Consider the following 19511-nt stretch of genomic DNA (forward strand, 5'->3'; position numbering starts at 1 on the left):
CCGTGGCCTTTGTCAAGAGAAAGTGGGTTTCTGTCACATAACAGTTTGATAGCTTCAAGTGCATTGCTTCTTCTCTCTAAAAGGTAAATTCTCAGAATGGTACACCTAGCCGTGCTGTAGGCAGAGGGAGAGGGGGAGATTGAATCGCAAGCAGGCTCCACACCCTGCCCGGAGCCCAACTCCGGGCTTCATCGCACCACCCTGACATCATGACCGGAGCCTTAATCCACAGTCAGAGGCTGAACGGCCTGAGTCACCACGTGGCCCCTCATTTCTCTTTTTCTTCTCAGGAACAACTCGAGGACTTCAGTCAGAACCTTCAAGAACAGGTTCGTATACTCCTACCTTGCTTCTGACTTAAAACACTCACACACACACACACACACACACACACACACATACAGACACACACAAAAAACACAACGCCTGTCACTGAGAGTTATCTGCAACTTCGGGTTTTGAGGAAGGAAGTGACATGAGAGTAGGGCTTTTGAGGAAACATGGCAAACAAGGAATTGACTGGCCTTTTCCCACCCGCGGAGGTCAAACTCTATCCCAAAAGACTTGCATTTAACTTGTTTTGGTCCAGGATAGATGGAGTGGCTGTCCTATGGGTTCCGTTTTGCTTTTCTTCCATATCGTCTAGGGTTCGGATAGTATCTAGTACAGACCTCAGTCAGATCAAGCTCCAGTGTGAAAAAAATTAGGCCAGGGTTAGAGAAAACGTGCCACTAGGGAATGCTATAGCTGGCTGTCTTGAGTGTTTTAAGTGGAAGGGTGTCATTAGCTACGGCACGACATTTCATCAGTGTGACTTGCATCCCTGAGGGACAGTGTGATCGGGGCGGAAGGTGGCGTTTCTTTGAAAGCAACCTCCTGGAGTCGAATAGAGGAGGACCTAGTGTGAGCCAATTGGAGATGCAGAACACAGGAGCGTTAGGAAGAAAGGAGCGACAACCCCAATCAGGAAATGGGAAGGACGACAACAAAATGTTGGAGGAATGTTAGAGTAGAATCCAACCTTAGGGGACTGTGGACAGAAAGTCGCTGGATTCAGGCTGCATTTCCTGTGGCGGGAACTGACCGAATCGTTCAATCCCCCATTGGTGATAAAGTCCAAGGACCGTTGAAATGAGAAGTTCATTTTATGTTTCCCTCAGGTGGTGCTGGACGTCCAGGTTTCACGACCCTCAACGCTGGCAGCGGAGGCAGCACTGGAGTGGGCCCCACCTTGACCGGTCCTGGGCGTGGAGCAGGTAGGTTGAGTTCAGAACAGAGGATCCCTCCCACGCCTAAGCCACTGGTGCCAGGCATCGCGGCTCAGGACGATAGTTTCCAGACTAAAAGACGTCTGACCCGTCGCCTTGAGAGGTGATGGCACCTATCCCGTGTTTCAGCAGGCTTTTGGGTTTCTTGGGCGTAGGGGGGGCTTGTCCTCGCTGTTGGTCTGTTTTCTTGCTTAACACCGAAGACAATGGCACAAGGGACACCGGCTTCCAAGCGGGTGGGACAAAGAAATGATTCAGAGGCCGTGGCTTCCCTAGCTTCATTGCACCAGTCGTCCTCCATGTCATGTCAGGAGCACTTTTACAGCGCTCGCGACGGGGTGTCCAGGGTCAGTGCTGAGTCAGCCGATGGCTTGGGGAATCATTTCCCTCCCATTTCTGTATGTGAAAGTATTCCGTCCTCAGTGATATTTCTGTGGCACGCTACACCTTGGGGATGATGCTCAAAGGGAAATCCTGGGACTCAGATCACATTGACACCATGGCGCTTGGGTATCTTTATTCCCAGAAGGAAGAAAGTAAGGAGAGGTCTCCAAAGTGGAAGAGGCAGGATTAGGACCCAGAACCCGTAGCCTCCTCTGGAATGGCTCCACGGTGCGGGGATCTGTGCCTAAGAGCACCCATGCCGGAAACCCCAGGGAGAAAACGCTTCTCCGTGGGCATCAGGGACTCCATTGCAAGGAGTGTTGGTTTCCAGGAGAAAACCCAGAGCCGTCCTGCAAGTATAGATGACTGGGAGTCAAAGCAAACAAGCCTGAGTTCACTCGTGCCCCTTAGGCTGTCAGTGTGTCATTTCAAATAGCTGTCGAGGTACCCTCTCCTGGGAGTCCCATTTGCCTGTGCCTCGCTCCGGTGTTCAACGTCTTCCACCTCATGCGTGCGGTCCTTCGGCTGGGTCGTCTTCCTGTAAGGCGGAGGTGCTCAAAGAGTGTTTCCCAGACCAGCATCCACATGTCCTGGGAACTTTGTAGAAATGGCAGTGTTCAGGCCCACCTGCCGACAATCAGAAGCTTGGGAAGAGGGGCCCCCAGCAAGGTGTCTGGACAAGCCCCCGAAGCGCCCGATGCGTATCCCGGTTGAGAGCATGTCCAGTCACTCGCCACGTCCCTACCGATTGACCCTTGGTGCACGGTGCGTGGCAGGGACCTTCCAGAAATTGAGCTTGTCCCTCTGTCAACTGCACTGCTTCGAATCCCGCAGTGGTCTGATCGCTTTCAGGATGAATCAAAAGTCCGTCAGGTACCATGAGAAATCCTGTCTGTCAGACACAGCCTGGGACTTCTCTTTATGTATTTATTAACGAGTCTGTGGCCCGACTTTCTTTTCCTCCGTTTGTGTTCCCCTGGCCGACTTCCGGATTTACTATTTACCTTGTAGCTACTTGCTGGGCGTCAGTTCCAGAGCTCATGACAGGAAGATGGTAAAAGATCGAAGGTCTAGCTGCCCACACGAAGACACTGGGGGCTCCCCATCAGAGTAGTGACTTGACTGCAGGGTGAGGGCAACGACCATTCAGTGTCTGCTTCCACAAGTGCGGATCGGGATGCTTGGGCAAGGACGCCCAGTCTGCAGCTCCATCTTTTGGCTGTCAGGCAATACTAGGTGCAGGGGCTTGGCGTGGCGCTCCTCAAAGTTTGGTCCACCAAGGGGTGGCGCCCGGAACGGTTTGATCCCGGGGCGTGCCGTGGTAAGGACTGAGGAGCGGTTTGCCACGGGGATGTTCTGTCCGTTGAGTGAAAGCTTCTGTATCCCTCGGGTCTGCTGTGTGTGTAGAATGTCACGTCTCTGCCTTTGTGGGCCTTTGCCGGAACCTCCACATAAGGCCGATTGGAAGTGGTGGAGAATGGCGCCCTTCCCACAGATGCTCCGAGAGGCACCGTTAGAGTCGAAAGTCCAGGGGGAGACTGCCTGGCTTTGGCTCCTGGATCTGCTGCCCACTCCCGGGCTGACCTGGAGCACGACGTCAGTGAGCCCCGTAGGTCCCATGGGAAGAACAATAATACGGCCTGCTGTGTGGGGCTTCTGTCAGAGTAAATGAATTGATTTCTGTCTAGGGTAATGTTTCCTCTGCTGTCTCTTTTCAGGAGGAACCGGCGGCCCGACCGCAGCAACCGGAGGAGGTAAGCAAGACATCACTTGCCCAAGGAACCTAGCACAGGAGCGCCAAGCGCAGGGAAATCAGACAAGTCAGGAGAGACTCCTTAGCAGGTGCCAGTGGCTTATGTTTTTTGGGTAATTCCTGTGTTCATAACTCCTCCTCCTGCTCCATTTATTGACCTTCAGGGTCGTGTTTCGCTAACATCGGCTCAGATCGTATGTAGTGTAGAGCAAGTCTATGTTGAATTATCATATTCACAACTTTGGACTTCTGAGGATGGGTATTGACCTGGATAGGGTCATGATTTGCCATCCAGGCTACAGTGTAGAACTTAGTTGACACATGAATAAACTTGTACACAAGTCTTTGAACCAGTTTGTGAAAAGTTCTTTGAAAACTGAATGCTTGAGCCCCTGGTGTGATATGACCCCTTCTAACGATCAGTTCGAAAATGTCATTCAGAGGAGTAGCTTTCTAAAAAGAAATAAAACAGAAATGAAAATAGGAAATGTCTTTCCTTAGAGCCTTGATGATTTCACTCATTTTTATTAATCAAATACTGCAGAAAGATGTAAAATGATATAAAAATAATTGACAGTTCTATGATGAAATTTATTTTACTGGTTTGGCCAAGTTTTCCTTCAAAACTACTATATTATTGTATATAATATATTTGAATTCTATGCTGTCCCAGTACACAGTGTATCAATTTTAACAGGCAGTCTGTTAGATATACCACTGGAACTGGTCATGGTATCACCCCTAGATCACCTTTCACTGGTTTTAGGCCAGTTGATTAATCAGCAGGCGAGGTACAGGCTCACCTGCTCATTTTGAGAGTGCTCCAACCTTACCCTAGCTGGGAACTCAAGTTTTCATAGAAGATTTTATGTATTTAGGTATTGGTATAGTTTTAATGGCTGTGATTTTATGACATTTGAACAGGTGTAGTTCGGTCATTTGTATCACAACTGTTGTTTTAGACTAGAATTGCCAGTTAAAAATGAAAGATGCCCTTTGAAATGTAAACTTCACATAAATAAGGAATACTTCCTTAGTTTAGTATGTCCCATTTGAATGTGATTGTTTATTTTTTTATTGGGGATCCAAATTCATGGGGTGTTTTTGTTACTATTTGCTTAATCTCTCAATCCCATTGTGGACTGAATGCCATTGTTCTTTTCAATTAGGATCCGCAAAAGGGGGATTTGCAGCCTCTTTTGCAGCTGTTGGTGGAACCACTTCTGCAGCACCAGGTACTGGAAAAGCATAATCAGAATAAATCTAGGCAATGGAAATGTGATTTATTTACTTAAAATTTCAACAGAGACAATGTTTCCTGAAGAATTTAATTATTATTATTTGTGTAATGTCAAAACTGGAGATCAGAAATAAATCAAGAGCTATTTGTTCTGTGCATAACATCATACTGAGTGCTCTAGAAAACAGAATAGTCATATACTTGTTGCCTTAGAAGTTGATTTTTGAGCAGGAGAAATTAATATTTATATACACGCAAAGGCAAATACCATGTATGGCAGAAAGAATAAAAATCAAGGAAATGTTCCATGACAGGGTTGGAATGGGAGCTGAAGAGGAAATTCTAGTAGGGAACTGATTAGTTGGAGTTTCAAACAATAGAATTATTCTATCTTGAAAATAAGGTGGTAGTATGATCAGTGCACTGTGACTCTATCTATATACTTTAACTTGAGCAAAAACTGAAAACATGAGTGAGTTGAGTGGAATTTTATGGATATATTCAATTTTGTGGGAATAAAGAACAGTAATATTTTAGCTGTCAGGATCATAGAATTGAAAACAAAATCTTCTCTCAACCCAGAGACCCAGGCCCCAAACACGGTAGAGAAAGAAAACAGTTTTATAATTGAATAAGTATTAAACTGGGACGTGATGCAGATTATCGGCAATTCACTTAGAGATTGTAAAGACAGAAAGGGATTGTACCAGCAGACCGCCATTACATATTCTCGAGAAAGATGATTACTGGTTCTCAAGTAAGGGGACTTTAAAACAGCATTTATTATACACAATTTATCCTAATTCACCTGGTAACTGAGATGAGAATTGGTTATTTAATTGGCTTTATAGGAGGGGAAGTAAAATCCAATCTTAATGAGAAAGGAAGGTTTGTCCCTAGAGGGAGATGAGGGTACTATCTCCCTTGATGTTTACATTTCCGAGAGATAGCTCCCAAGGCCTTGAGAAAGACCTTCCTGGGTCATTAAGCTGGGAAGAAGCCTATTCAGATTTTTAAAAGATTTACATACATTTCAAAGACAGAGAAAACATCTGAAATGACAAATTTTCTAAAGCAAATGGTCTAAGAAAAGGAAAGGGGAAGGCTCTCCTTACTTGTACCAGAAAGAATTAAGCCTCTTATTTTAAATTTTTATTTGTCTTTTCACAAGCCATCCTCCAAAGATGATCAAGTTCATATTTTAATTAGCTAACTTGTATTTCTGTTGTAAAATTAAACATGCCTAGGGTCTTGCCTAAGCAACCCCTGGAACTGGAGGTGGCAGCACCCCTGGGGAAGCAGGGATTAGAACCCCAAGTCGTGAGAAACCAAATGAAGCTGGTCCTCACTTTTCAGCTGTGTCCGACCGTACCTCCCTCATCAGGGTGTGATCTGGACTAACCTGATTTTTTAATTTGCATTGATGATCTTTGAATTGAGTAGCATTTGAGCTCAATGGGGAAAATGGTGGCTGCATACATTAGAATCTACACATACCTCCTTCTGCAAACCATGAATATCACTGGGCCTACACCTAGCAAGTTTAGAGGGACAGAGAAAACTGAGACTCTAGTGATTGGGGAAGATGGCTCTGGGGCTCATAGTGGAGCTAAGATTCAGGTCAGGGCATCCCAGAAGAGAGGGGAGTATAAAGAGGTACTTAATAGTGGTAGAGCATAGATAGCATCAACCAGGGTTTACCCCTGGAGGGAAGGGGCTCCACACTGAACAGAGACCTCTGAGAGAGGGTCTGAGACCTAGCAAATCAGAGCACTTGTGCATATGGAGTTGAAAAAAAGAAGATGGGTAAGTTCACAGAATGAGGTCAGGCAGCCCTGTGGAGGTACTGACTGTTGGAGGCAAGGGAGGGACACCAGGAAGGTGGAGGAATACTTGCAGCCTAGGTGGAAAAAAGAAAAAAAGAAAAAGAAAAAGAAAAAAAGAAAAAGAAAAAGAAAGAAAGAAAGAAAGAGAAAGGGGGAGGGAGGGAGGGAGGAAGGAAGGAAGGAAGGAAGGAAGGAAGGAAGGAAGGAAAGAAGGAAAAGAAATCTTCAAAACCAAGGGCCTCAAGAAAACAGGATAGTAAGTGAGAATTAGTAGACAAAGAAGAAATGCCACTTAAAAAAGAAGCTTCCCTTCACCATGAACAACATAAGAGAAAGCCCTTGATCTGAGAAATCTGGTGAGCCACACAAAAGTCTCTCTGTCCCCACTGCATAGAATCTTCTGCTGTGTTTCAGGAAAATCCAATGCAGAAAATCATGAAAAGAAAAATAAAATTCCAATATTTATAGAAAGCTATTCATTGTATACATTTTTAGCAATCCTCAGCAATAGCAAGCAAACTAAAAATCTAGTCATGAAACAGGAAACAGAACCTTAACAAGCATTTAAAATAAGAAACAAACTGCAGATATAGACATCAGAATTATAAATTAAAAACTAAGGGTCAAAATAGGCAGTAGGAAGATGTTAAATTGGAACTGATGAAAACTCAGGAGAAATATTTTAAAAATAAAGAGAAGTTATCTAAAAAATACAGACCAATTGCAAGCTACCCAGCAGAGAATATATGAGACTGAAAGCATGGCAGAGGCCATAGAGGATAGAATTGAGAAGATCCAAAAAAATATTGCAGACATTTTTTAAAAAGATAAAGTAGATCAAAGTTGGACATCATTATAGGAAACAGATAAAAATATCCAGCATATATATTATTGCAGTTTCTGGAGGAGCAAAAGCAATGAGACAGAAATAATATTTAAAACTATAAAATGTGGACAAGTTTCCTGCAATTAAAAGAGAAATCCTAAATTTATATGTTGAAAGGACCTATCATCTACCTGGAAGGTTAAATCCTGAACAATAAATTTGGTGAGTTATTTTAGAAAACTATTAAACTTAGAAAAATCTGTTAGACATGAAAGATACATTCTCTGGACCTTGAGGCAAAAAGAAAAAGTCATTTAAAAAGAAAGAAAATCAGAGTTGTCATCAACCTGTCATCAGGTTGGTATCAGAGTTGTCAAGACAGAGTAGCATTAAGAAACTCAAGGAAGGAAGGAAAATGTAGGCTAAGGGTTGTCAATGTAGCTAAATGTAATTCAGGTATCGAGCTCTAGGAAAATTGTTGAAAACAGGAAGGAATTGAGGGAATTACGTACCCATGAGCTCTTCATAATAAAATCACTAGAGAATGAGTGGTAAGCAACAAAGAGATGCCTTGAAAATGACTGAAATGATTAGAGCACTATCTTTAACTCTAACTCTAAAGCAGGAACCGAATTTGAAAGAAAGGTGGAAGAAAACTACATAAATGTTTCGTATTTGACCAACTAAAAATATCATTTATTACTAATAGATAGATGGGGAAGATGTGGGAAATAAAGGCGAGAGAAAAATTAAATTTCCTTACTACTTAACAGCCCATTGACAAATGCTTGAAACAGGCAGAGTGCCATTCCTCTAGGAACTCAACTGCCTGAATGTTAGTACTTAACTAAGTGCAAAGATAATCTTAGCCCTACTCCCAGGATCCTGTACGTCTACTTTAAGGTATGCAAATTCCTTTGGAAGCTTCCTTTATCTCTACCCCCAAGACACATGGTGGCAATCATCTGCCTAGTATATGACCCACTGATATACATCAGAAGGGTCTCATGATGAAGGTTATATTAGATAGTAATGAATGACCTTTTCCCAACAATAGCTAGCCCCTTAAGGTCCTGGAAATCTGTTCCAAAATTCCTTAGGGCCTTAAGCTATCCCTAACCGTCTCCCAACTGGAAAGTATGTAATGGACCACTCCTCATGACCCCAGGGCAGCTCTTTCTGCCCATGGGTCCTTCCCCTGTGCTTTAATAAAACCACCGTTTTGACCAAAGACGTCTCAACAATTGTTTCTTGGCTGTTGACTCCAAACCCCAACATCTTTCCTACATCAGCAATAAGAAAGAAGATGTGATAATCTTGATTAGATAGTAGTCAAACAAATTACTTAAAGCTCATGAACCAGATGAGAGAAGCTCAAGTTTACTAAAGTAGTAAAAATAAATAGTATTAAAAAAGAAAATGGCATTTAAATTGGAAAATACAGAACAAGAGGAGGAGAAGGGAAGAAGAAGAAATAATATTAGTAATTATTTATTTTATTAATTCATTAATTACATTAATAATTTATCAATTTATTTGTTAATTTATTTTAATTAATTTATTAATTTAATTAATAAATTATTTATTAAGGGAGAACCAGTAGATACTACCTGAAAGAAAATTGGGAGGGTGCTAAAGGGATTATATAAAAATGTTATTGTAAAATAGAGCTTATCAAAAGAGAAATAAAGCTAAAAGCCCAGAAAAGGAGCAGTTTAAGAGTTTGGATAGCAAACAACAAACAGCTGAAATTAGAATTCAAAAGCACACTAAAATAAGGTTTAATAAGAATTCCTATTAATTTTTAGTGAAAGTGTTTTCAAAATTAAGAAATCCATTAATATAGTTCATACTAACAGACCTAAGAGAAATAAAAACAACTAATTATGTACATAGAGCCTAAAAAGACATTTGTTAAGCATTCAATAACCATTTCTGAAGGGCAATAAAAAAATCCCCAAATAAACCACCTGCCCAAGGAGAGTCCATATGTAAACATTTTTCCTAGAACCAGTATCATGCAATTAAGTGAATGAATCCCTCAACCTCTGTAACTTCAGTTTTCTTATCAGTAAAAAATGGGGAATATAATCTATGAGAATCCAATAAAATAATAAATAAACGTATGTCGGAGTACATCTTTGGAAATGTATAAAGGGTAATATTGATATAGATAAATGGAAATTTTTGTAATTTTTTGTTGGAAGTTAATTTAAGTCAGAATTAGCTATCTCCTAGCTTAAGAAATTCTGGGAATTAGCCTTTTCCATCTTTTTCCTTTATAACAGGTACATCTGTAACATCTGGTGGTGCAACTAGTGGACATGAAAATAAACCTGCATCACCCAGCAGTGGTACTACAAGCTCTTCAGATAAACCAGGTGACATTAGCTAAACACAAGAAGTCACAAAAATGTCGATGTAGAAACGTGTTTATAAGAGACTATTCAGTAGAATATTTATTTAATTGGAAATCCTTCCTGCTTGAAAATAGCACTACAGTTATGTGGATATTGTGTGAATCAATTAGAAAGATTGCTATTAAATTCTTTGTTATTTGGTATTTATGCCGTGATCTGACAGTTCAGGTGTTCCCCATTACTAAATAAGACTAATGCAACATTTTGAATCTGGTATTCTTATATGGCCAATATAGAAATCACTAGAATATTACTTGATACAACTCTGAGTTAAGTAAAAAAGTAATAGTGAGCATCTAACAATTCATCTTATATTTGGTCCTTAAATGTTATTTCGGAGTTAGGGACATTTGCTCATCCGGTTAGTTACTTTGCATTGTTCTACACAAAATCACTTAGGCAACATATAAATTAAAAGTATTAAATAATCACAAAATGATATGTTAGCTATTTTTCCATTTTATTGATTGATAATATGATTTTACCTAATAGAAATATTTGAGAATTCAACAATCTTTTTTTCTTTCTTACATAATAGGCTTCTGGATATTAAACAGTTATTAGACATCAATAAGTATATTCAAATTCAAGTTAGAATTCTTTTTTGCAATCTTTCACAAAAACCACTACCTTTAGTATTAGGAAAATCTCATGGTTTAGTATGAGAAAATGTCATAATTTAAAAATATATTTCTTTATAAGTTCCTTATTGAACAGCAAAGTGATCTAGAACCTTGATGAACAGTTTCCCCATTTCTGAGAATAATCAGTAACATTGCCTTCTGTATTGTCTAAAACTTCAGAAAATAATTTGCTCCCTAAAATCTCTACACATTGGTTTAAAAAAATTCTTCTTTTCTTGACTTGCAAATAGGACATGATTATACATACCTCATTTGCTCAAAGTTCACCTGATGGGGAAATATGCAATGAGTGTATGCACTATGAAATGGCTATAGCCACCCCTTAGTAAACAGTGTTTGTGTCCCTTAATACTTGTTTCCCAGGACTAAAGATATTGATCAGAGAGAAAAAAAAGAAAGAGAAAAAGAAAGGGGATTGGTAAATATTTCTCGTGAAATGGGGGGGGAAAGGGCTTGAAAACAGTTTACCGTGATGTGTTCTCCTTTCTCCTGTAGACTCCCATAGTCCCCTCCCATTAAAATTTGAGCTTCAAAGGGAACATTCTCTGATGGTGGAATTTGAACTGCCATGAGGAGCAGAAAGGAAAGTAGACAGGAATAAGTCTGTTTGTAAGATTAGCAATGTAGCCAATTATTTTTAGTTATTAGATAACGATTTTATCCCCAAACAATTTCAGTAACTTTAGAGGCTAACACGAGGTGTCTGTTTTTACACAGGTTGTCCACCATCACATCCGCCACCTCCAGGTAATAATACTTCCCCTTGAAATTCGATCATTCTACATTTGTTGTTCTCCCTGCAAGTCAAATATCAGAGGTCACGCCAATAAAAGTTACTAGCTGTGGAAATGTTACAGAATAGGAGAACTTGAAGTAGATTTTATTCACCAAATAGTGAATGGTAGTCTTGTTTTCTCACCCACAAACTAATGCGACGAAACCAAACAAATGCATCTTGTTACTTACTCAAAATAGAGTTTACCTACTAAATAAAGTGTTTTATGTAGTGATATGATATCTTCATCAAAAAATTGTCATTTGATAGTATTTTTTAAACTAGATAATTCCAGATTTTTTGAGGATTGATTTGTAGCAAGAGAAATTAAAGTTAACCAAAGTTCAATAATTCTAGAGGATTTGAAGTTCCCACTATTCTCAATCCAATATGCTATGTTTTGTAGGAAGTAACAGAAGTTAACCCCCCCCCCCAAATCATTCTCTGATCTTACGATATAGTGGGAGAGGAATGTTTTAAAAGAAACATAGACAATTTTCACATAAGGCTAAAAATAAATTTCACATTAAAAAGTGAAATATGTATTATATAGAGTGCACATTTTATATGTCACATATGTGTTACATGTATTGTATACGTTGGAGGAGTCCTTAGGTATTTCACTACAGATCTAGAATTTGAGAATAATATGTAGACTAGTCCAGGGCATGTAAATGAGAAAAGTAAGACTGAGTTGAAAAAGGACGTTGGAGCCACGCTGTGGCAGACCTCAAAAGCTAGAATGCTAAAAGAAGGTATTTCTTTTACAAATCTATAAGGGGCCATCAGAAGTTTTTAGCCAAGGGGTGCCTGGGGGACTCAGTCAGTTAAGCGTCTAACTCTTTGTTTCAGCTCAGGCCATAATCTCATGGGTTGTGAGATCAAGTCTCAAGTCGGGCTCCGTGCTCAGCAGGGAGACTGTTTGAAGATTCTCTCCCTCTGCCCCTCACCTGTGCTCTGTCTCTCTCAAATAAATAAATACTTTTTAAAAAGTTTTCAACCAAGGCAATGATGAGATGAAAATTAGGCTTTAGGAAAATTATTCTACCTGTGGTATAGGGATTTGATTGGATCAGGAAGAGGTCTGACTCAGAGTTTTCTGGAAAAGCCCAAGTGTGCTAGCTTAAAGATAACAAAGTCCTGGAGTAGTATTGTAGTATAGCCAGGAAAGGAAGGGGTTGAAGTGAAGAAGAAGATACAGGATTTTTGGTCGATTGGATGCCAAGTGATGGAATGGAAGGAATCAAAATGACTCCTCGGTTTTAAGCTCAAATAATTGAAAGAATAGTTTGGTTCTCAACAGGAGGAAGCCAGTTCAGATGAGAAACTGGTTTCAGGGGCAAGATGATATGATCTGTTTTATGCATATTGAGTTTGAGGGTCTCATAGGTCTGCTGCGATACTATTAGGCTGAGGGAATCCTGGGTCCATACTTTACAAGAAGTGTCTGGACTGGAGCTACAAGTTTGAGAGTCATCCACTTGACATTGCAGTGGACACTGAAGAAGGTAGAAAGTACCAGGGAAAGGGCAGAGACAATGGGAGGGAAGAGAAAGGGGTGCTAATAAAGAAAAGAATTTCAGAGTGTTGAATTTGAAGGAAGGAGAACATTTTCAAGAACATGAGGGTTAAAAATGTCAGCAGTTGTGGAGAAATTGAAACACTGATAAAGGGCCTTAAGGACTGATAATTACAGTCTTAGTGACTTGTAGGGTTATGATGGTAGAAGTCAGACTGCAGAATAGTAAATAAAACAGTAGTCATAAGATTTATTGACCACTGCCAGCAGAAATTAATAATTATCCTATGCTGAGATTGTAAAATATGAAATGTATCTATACTCATTAGAGACGGTTTACTCAAGTAAGTGGGTGTGATTTATCCACCTTAAGGCACCATACAATTCTTCACAATTCAGTTTCTGAAACTCTGGTTCCAGTTACAGTATTGGCCACCTGGTAGTTATCTACACATAACAGATGGTTCTATTTTGCCAAATTTAATTAGCCTTTACCATCTCATGTTAACAGTTTGTCATGGTCCACTGGGAGAAGAGAAATCTGTAAGTACAGTTTTTCTCTACTTTAATCCAAATTTGCTGTCATTCCTGTATTTGAATAGAAGTCTAAACTTGGTTTGTGTCTGTAGCCTGGAGAGAAATGGACTGCCAATTGTTACACATGCACCTGTACTGATGCAAATACCGTGGACTGTAACCTCAAGGAATGCCCTTCTGCACCCACATGCAAAACTGGAGAGAGACTCGTAAAGTTCCGAGACAATGACACCTGCTGTGAAATCGGATACTGTGGTGTGTATTCACAATACATTATTTGAATTGAATAGTTGTTTACTTATTCATGTAGTCAGGAGATATTTATTGAGCTTCTAATACATGTCAACTTTCTGCTAGATGGGTGTGGTCAATAAAACAGAATCATACTTGCCCCAAAGCTCACTATCTTTGGAGTGGAGAAAACCCAGAATTAACAATTATGAATATAAATAGTAGATTAAAAGGAGATGATGTTGTTGTGGGAAGAAACATTTTAATTGGTTGATAAATATGATCCCATATATAGTTTCTGATTTATAAATATAAACAGAATTATAATGTTTATTTTAGAATAAAATAATGTATTTATTTTTCAGAACCAAGAACATGTTTGTTTAACAGTATTGATTATAAGGTAAGGCCGTTTTTACTTTAAAATATCTTTATTTATATAATTATGAATGAGTGGCAGGCTCTTTCAGCTTATGATATGGAAAATTCATAGGTAATGGTGGAACAGAATCTGTTCATTTTTTTTCCTATATTCATTTCAAAAGCAGCATCAAATGTAACACTCAGCATGACTAAGTTCAAAGGGAGAAAATATACTTGATCATTAACTACCTAACTTGTGAATTAAATTTCCCAGGGGTCTGACCAGATGGAGAAGGCACACTCTGTGACATTCAAATCAATGAACAGAGTTAAACTGTAATTATAACCAGAAAGATCAGATGGCCAAACTGTCAGAGATCAAATGAAAAACCCCCAAAGACTAGAACCCCATTATGTGAATATAGCAACACGTATATTCAGGGCTGGATTTTGCCAACTGATTTGGCATTTTGGAAAGTAATTTAACTTTTCAGAAAAGGTACCAAGAAGTCATAAAACCCAGATGGTTCTCAAATTGATAATACATTTGAGCTGGTGATACTAAGTATTAAAAAAGTCTAAAATAAAATCTATGCAGTATGTTAAGAAATATATAAAACAGAGCCAATGAGCGTTTTAGCTCAGTAACTTATTTATCACACTCAAATTCCTGTCTGGGTTTCTTAATTTTTAGTTTCCAAAGGTGATAGTGACTTGAGAATCTATGCCAGTTTTTAAACGTAAAATATGGTGATGTTTAAAGAACAAAAGGAAAGTTTTACCTCTAACCATTTATATGCAAAATAGTTGAAATAACAAAATTCTGGTTTACCAGAAAGTTAATTTGGCAGTTTGAAATACAGTTTCCCAAATTGATGTTTGAATTTTGAGCATAAATGATTTTTAAAGCAATCCAGAGAACTTTAAAAGTATAGAAATACAAGCAGAAGTAGAAACATAAGCAGAAGTAGATGTAGGATGGTTTGTGGGATTGTCATTTGTGGTAATCTGATAAAACTATTTTGTACCATTTTTTTCTACTTAGATTTCTTATTTTCCCTCAAGCTTAGAGCATAGCAATTGGTTGATTGACTGTTAACCATAAAATACCCTTTCTTGAAAATACTTGAAAACTATAATAGAGTGGCTGAGCAGGTGAATACAGTATGTGGGTCTTCATTTTAGGACTGAGAATCCTGACACATTCTGTGCTCTCAAGGAGGCACGCTGGTTTATTCATGAAAGTAGAAGTCTTTCAATCCACTTTTTCTTAAATATTAATTAATGACTGAAAGTGCCTCTGGAAATTCATTAAATATTATGAATTTGATTTTTTTAAAACAGATTTTATTTTCAACCTCAAAAACAAATCAAGGTGAATAATTATTTGGTTCTCTCTTCCTCCCTGCTTCCCAGATCGGAGCTTCATTTGATGATCCCAACAACCCATGCATCTCCTACTCCTGCTACGACACTGGTTTCATGGCAGTGGTGCAAGACTGCCCAAAGCAGACCTGGTGTGCAGAAGTAAGTCATCTTCTTAAGTAATGATCAACAACATCCACTTCTTATAAGCACAAGCTGTCTTCTTTCTCATTTGGAAAATATGTGTCTGGCCAACAGACGTAAATTCCTTGTGGTTTCCGTTCCAGATACGTTTCACACCTTTTTATTGCCAAGTATATTTTTCATATCAAAGTTATATTTGCAGGCTCTATAAAACTTAATTTAGTACTATTCTAGAAGTAAGTTACTTTAGAAAGCATTTTACCATTTTTAAACAAACCAAAAAAAAATCTTGTTTTTTTTCAAGGTTCATGGATTCAGTTAATCGTTTTCTATAAAAATATAAATTTTTCATAAAAATCACATATAAGTTTACTGTTCAGAACTTTCTTTGTGACACAGTCTTCATTTTTACCTCCCCCCCAATATGGTGAGGATTTTGTATTAATAAATGCTGTTTTAATCTTAAGTTTTAATTAATAATAAATGCTCACAATTTATGGTTCAAACTTAGCTTATTTTTCTTTCTGAAGATATAATTGATAATATAAAGTTTGATTTCAGTACTCCAGTGTTGGATTTAAGCATTTATTGAGTTTTTACTTTGAGACATTGATAGGTATGAGATTATAATGATGTGTAAGATAAAAATCCTGCCTATGGGAAACTTACGGCATCTAGTAGTAATATTATTATTAAAGCATTGTTCAATTAAAATAAGGGAGGGTTTTTTTTTACCTTTTTGCATGTTATTTTAAAGAAAAATTTAGTTTAAATATTTTTCACTTTATTCCCACTATTGAAAAATTTTAGTGTAAATATTCAGACTCATTTTTATTACTATGCTCTTTCATCCATGCTTCCTGGATCTGAGATCAGCATGTTTATCTGTTCCATTTCCCCCTTTGTAATGTTAGTCGCATAAGTTAAAAAATGTTATATTATTTATACAAAAATACAGACCTTTTAAGTCTTTTTTCTATTTCTCTTGCCCTTATAGGAAGACAGAGTCTATGATTCAAAAAAATGTTGCTATACATGTAAGTAGCATTAAGCTCCACATGAAGAGGAAATGTCAACTGTTAACAAAAATTTAGTGTTTGTTTAAAACAAAATGGCAGATCATTAATAGAAAGTCTCCTGCGTTTTTAACATACAGATAATCTAACCTATATCTATAAACTAATAATTGATACTTGTACATAATGTAGTTACTTTTTCATGTTGGTTGAAACATTCTTCCCAGTAAAAACTAATGATGTTTATAAGAGAGAAATTTAATTTTCATGAAAAAAATGTAGTTTGCTCTCCTAGTATCAGCAGGTTGTGTTGTAAATTGCTATATTAGATCATAAGGATGATCAGAAAGGAGAAATGGATGTCAAAAACAATCCATTCCGGGGCGCCTGGGTGGCACAGCGGTTAAGCGTCTGCCTTCGGCTCAGGGCGTGATCCCGGCGTTCTGGGATCGAGCCCCACATCAGGCTCCTCTGCTGTGAGCCTGCTTCTTCCTCTCCCACTCCCCCTGCTTGTGTTCCCTCTCTCGCTGGCTGTCTCTATCTCTGTCGAATAAATAAATAAAATCTTTAAAAAAAAAAAAACATTCCCTTCATCTTCCCTTCCCTCCCCTCTCTTCCCTCCTCCTTTCTCCCTTGTCCCCTCCCTCCTCCTCCTATGACAGTAATGATAGCAATAATTAAAAGATAACATTTATTAAAGACAATTATTGAATATTAACCAGGTACCTTGTGCTGGCTGCTGAGGCAGTTAATCCCTTCAACAATGCCGTGAAGTATTTTGTGTCGTTATTCTCTACTTAAGGTTAAGAAAACTGAGACTTAGCAATTGTTAATGTTAAACCTCATTTGTGACTCTGTTACCCATTTTGTTTTAGGTAAGCCTAATTGTAGAACTTCACCCGTGACTGTGACTATAAAGTACAATGGTTGCCAGAAAAGAATCGAGATGGCAAGATGTGTGGGGGAATGCAAGAAGACTGTCCGGTGAGTTTTTCTTTGAAAGCGTACTGTGCATTAATTTTGTAACACTGTGGAGGAAATTAAGCTTTTAAAACATTACATGGAACATTTTTTACATGACAGCTAAGGATCAAGACCTGACCAACCAAATATCTAAAATATTAAAATCTGAGAAATAAAATAAGCATTTTCAATAGTGATGTATCATTTTAAAGTAGTTTTCTAAATAAGTCAAACATAATATGTTCACGGCAAATGTATTTTATTTCACACAGTGATTACCGAGACTACTTGAGCAAATACTCTTGCTCTTTTAAGCAATGTTTCTAAACCACCACTTGCATTTTAGACATGATATATATGTATATTTTTTTTCCTTCATGGACATTTTCATGTACAGATTAATATTTGGAGAATAATAGTTTGGCATGAAGTATATTTAAAAATCTGTTTATATTTCTGCACCATACTGCTCTAATGATGAGCTTATATATTTCCATTTTGGATTTATTTCTCTTGGTCTTAGAGACCAGTACCACAGAGCCATATCAGAAGTTCATGGTGAGGGGGAAATGAAAGGTGTAGGAAAAGAATAAATTGGTCGGAAGGATTGCTAAATCACCTCAACGATTATAATTTGAGGATTGATGTCAATTTGCTTCAGAAGATATCCCCAAAATATTTATTGCTGCGTTTTCTTTTCCTTTAGGTACAATTATACTCTCTATCAGTTGACAAATTCATGCCTTTGCTGCCGAGAAGATAACTACGAGTTCCGAGAAGTCGTTCTTAACTGTCCTGATGGCAGTACACTACCTTACAGATACAGGCACGTCACAACGTGTTCCTGCTCGGACTTATGCCAACAATCTGTAACCCCAGCCGTCAGTTAACACTATTGTAACCTTTCCAGGTAGAGCAGGCCAGCTATTTATTTGATAAAGGACCAAAAATGATCACTAAATACACTACCTAAACATTTGTATCTCACTCAAAAAGTGAGTTCTCATTATGAGGCATTTTGTTCTCATGTTGACTGGATCTGAAAAATAAATACAAGTTTGCAAGCAGTTATTGAGCGTATGTTTTTATTCACAGCCATAAGCATGCTACACCTCAAAGAGAAACGGAGTCATATCGTGGCTTTCCAATATATTCTTCTACTCTTTATCCTGTGAGAACATTGTCCTGTTTCATCCTTTTCCTTCACAGCTAAACTTACGTTTAGGAAAGGAAAGGAAAAACCGAAATTAAGTTTTTGTCCTCTTCCCTCGCTTTTCTACTCTAGTACATCATCCCTTTCATTCTATGACGACTTCTCTGCCCAGAACACCAGTGGCCTTGGGGCACCTGGGTGGCACAGCGGTTAAGCATCTGCCTTCGGCTCAGGGCGTGATCCCGGCATTATGGGATCGAGCCCCACATCAGGCTCCTCCGCTAGGAGCCTGCTTCTTCCTCTCCCACTCCCCCTGCTTGTGTTCCCTCTCTCGCTGGCTGTCTCTATCTCTGTCAAATAAATAAATAAAATCTTTAAAAAAAAAATTAAAAAAAAAAAAAAGAACACCAGTGGCCTTAACAATTCTTGAAGTACGGTCTGATGACATGCTCACTTTTTCTTGAAATGTTTTTCTGGCTGTTTCTGTGGCATCATTTTTAATAGTGCCGCTACATTTGTGGACACCTTCACTGTTGTCAGTCCTTGACATCTCAATTCTCCAAAGCTGCATCCTGTTCCTCTTCTCACATCACTCAGGCTCCTTGGATGATTTCATCAGCACAGGTAGATGTGTAGAGACACCAAGGATTTCCAGTCTCCAACCCCAAGCTCTTCTCTGAGTTACAGACACATTGATACAACTCTGAATTTACACCTCTAACTAGATGTCCTATAGATACCACGAACTCGATGAGACTAAAAGTGAACTAAAGGTCACCCCCCCAGCCCACTCCTCTCCTTGTATTGTGTATACCATTGGGGTAGTTAGCTAGAAGGAGAAGTTGAGGTTCGATAACGTTATGACCGTCGTCAGTGTATTCTACTACTTTGCTGTCCATACACACATCCTTCTTCCTATACATTTCTAAATGTGCCTTGTACAAAATTATTTTCGTAAATAAACATCTACAGTCATTAACACTTGCCCAATGTAATTTATCATAACCCTTTCATGTACTACTCACCTTTCTATGTAACTTGGACTAGTGGTAAATTTAACATTCATTAAATACTCTGCCCAGTA

General features: G+C 38.7%; 1 protein-coding gene across 1 annotated transcript; it reads left to right on the forward strand.

Annotated features, from left to right (window-relative positions):
- Positions 1-3344: 3344 nt before the first annotated feature.
- On the forward strand, positions 3345-18164 carry MUC19 (mucin 19, oligomeric). Its single transcript, XM_040641940.1, has 12 exons — positions 3345-3406; positions 4575-4640; positions 5305-5402; positions 9586-9678; positions 11079-11108; positions 13167-13198; positions 13285-13447; positions 13789-13826; positions 15203-15313; positions 16293-16332; positions 17187-17295; positions 17981-18164. The coding sequence occupies exons 1-12, from the start codon at positions 3345-3347 to the stop codon at positions 18162-18164; spliced, it is 1026 nt and encodes a 341-aa protein (XP_040497874.1).
- Positions 18165-19511: the final 1347 nt, after the last annotated feature.

This window comes from Ursus maritimus, unplaced genomic scaffold (genome assembly GCF_017311325.1).
Source record: "Ursus maritimus isolate PB19 unplaced genomic scaffold, ASM1731132v1 scaffold_26, whole genome shotgun sequence".
NCBI lineage: Eukaryota > Metazoa > Chordata > Mammalia > Carnivora > Ursidae > Ursus > Ursus maritimus.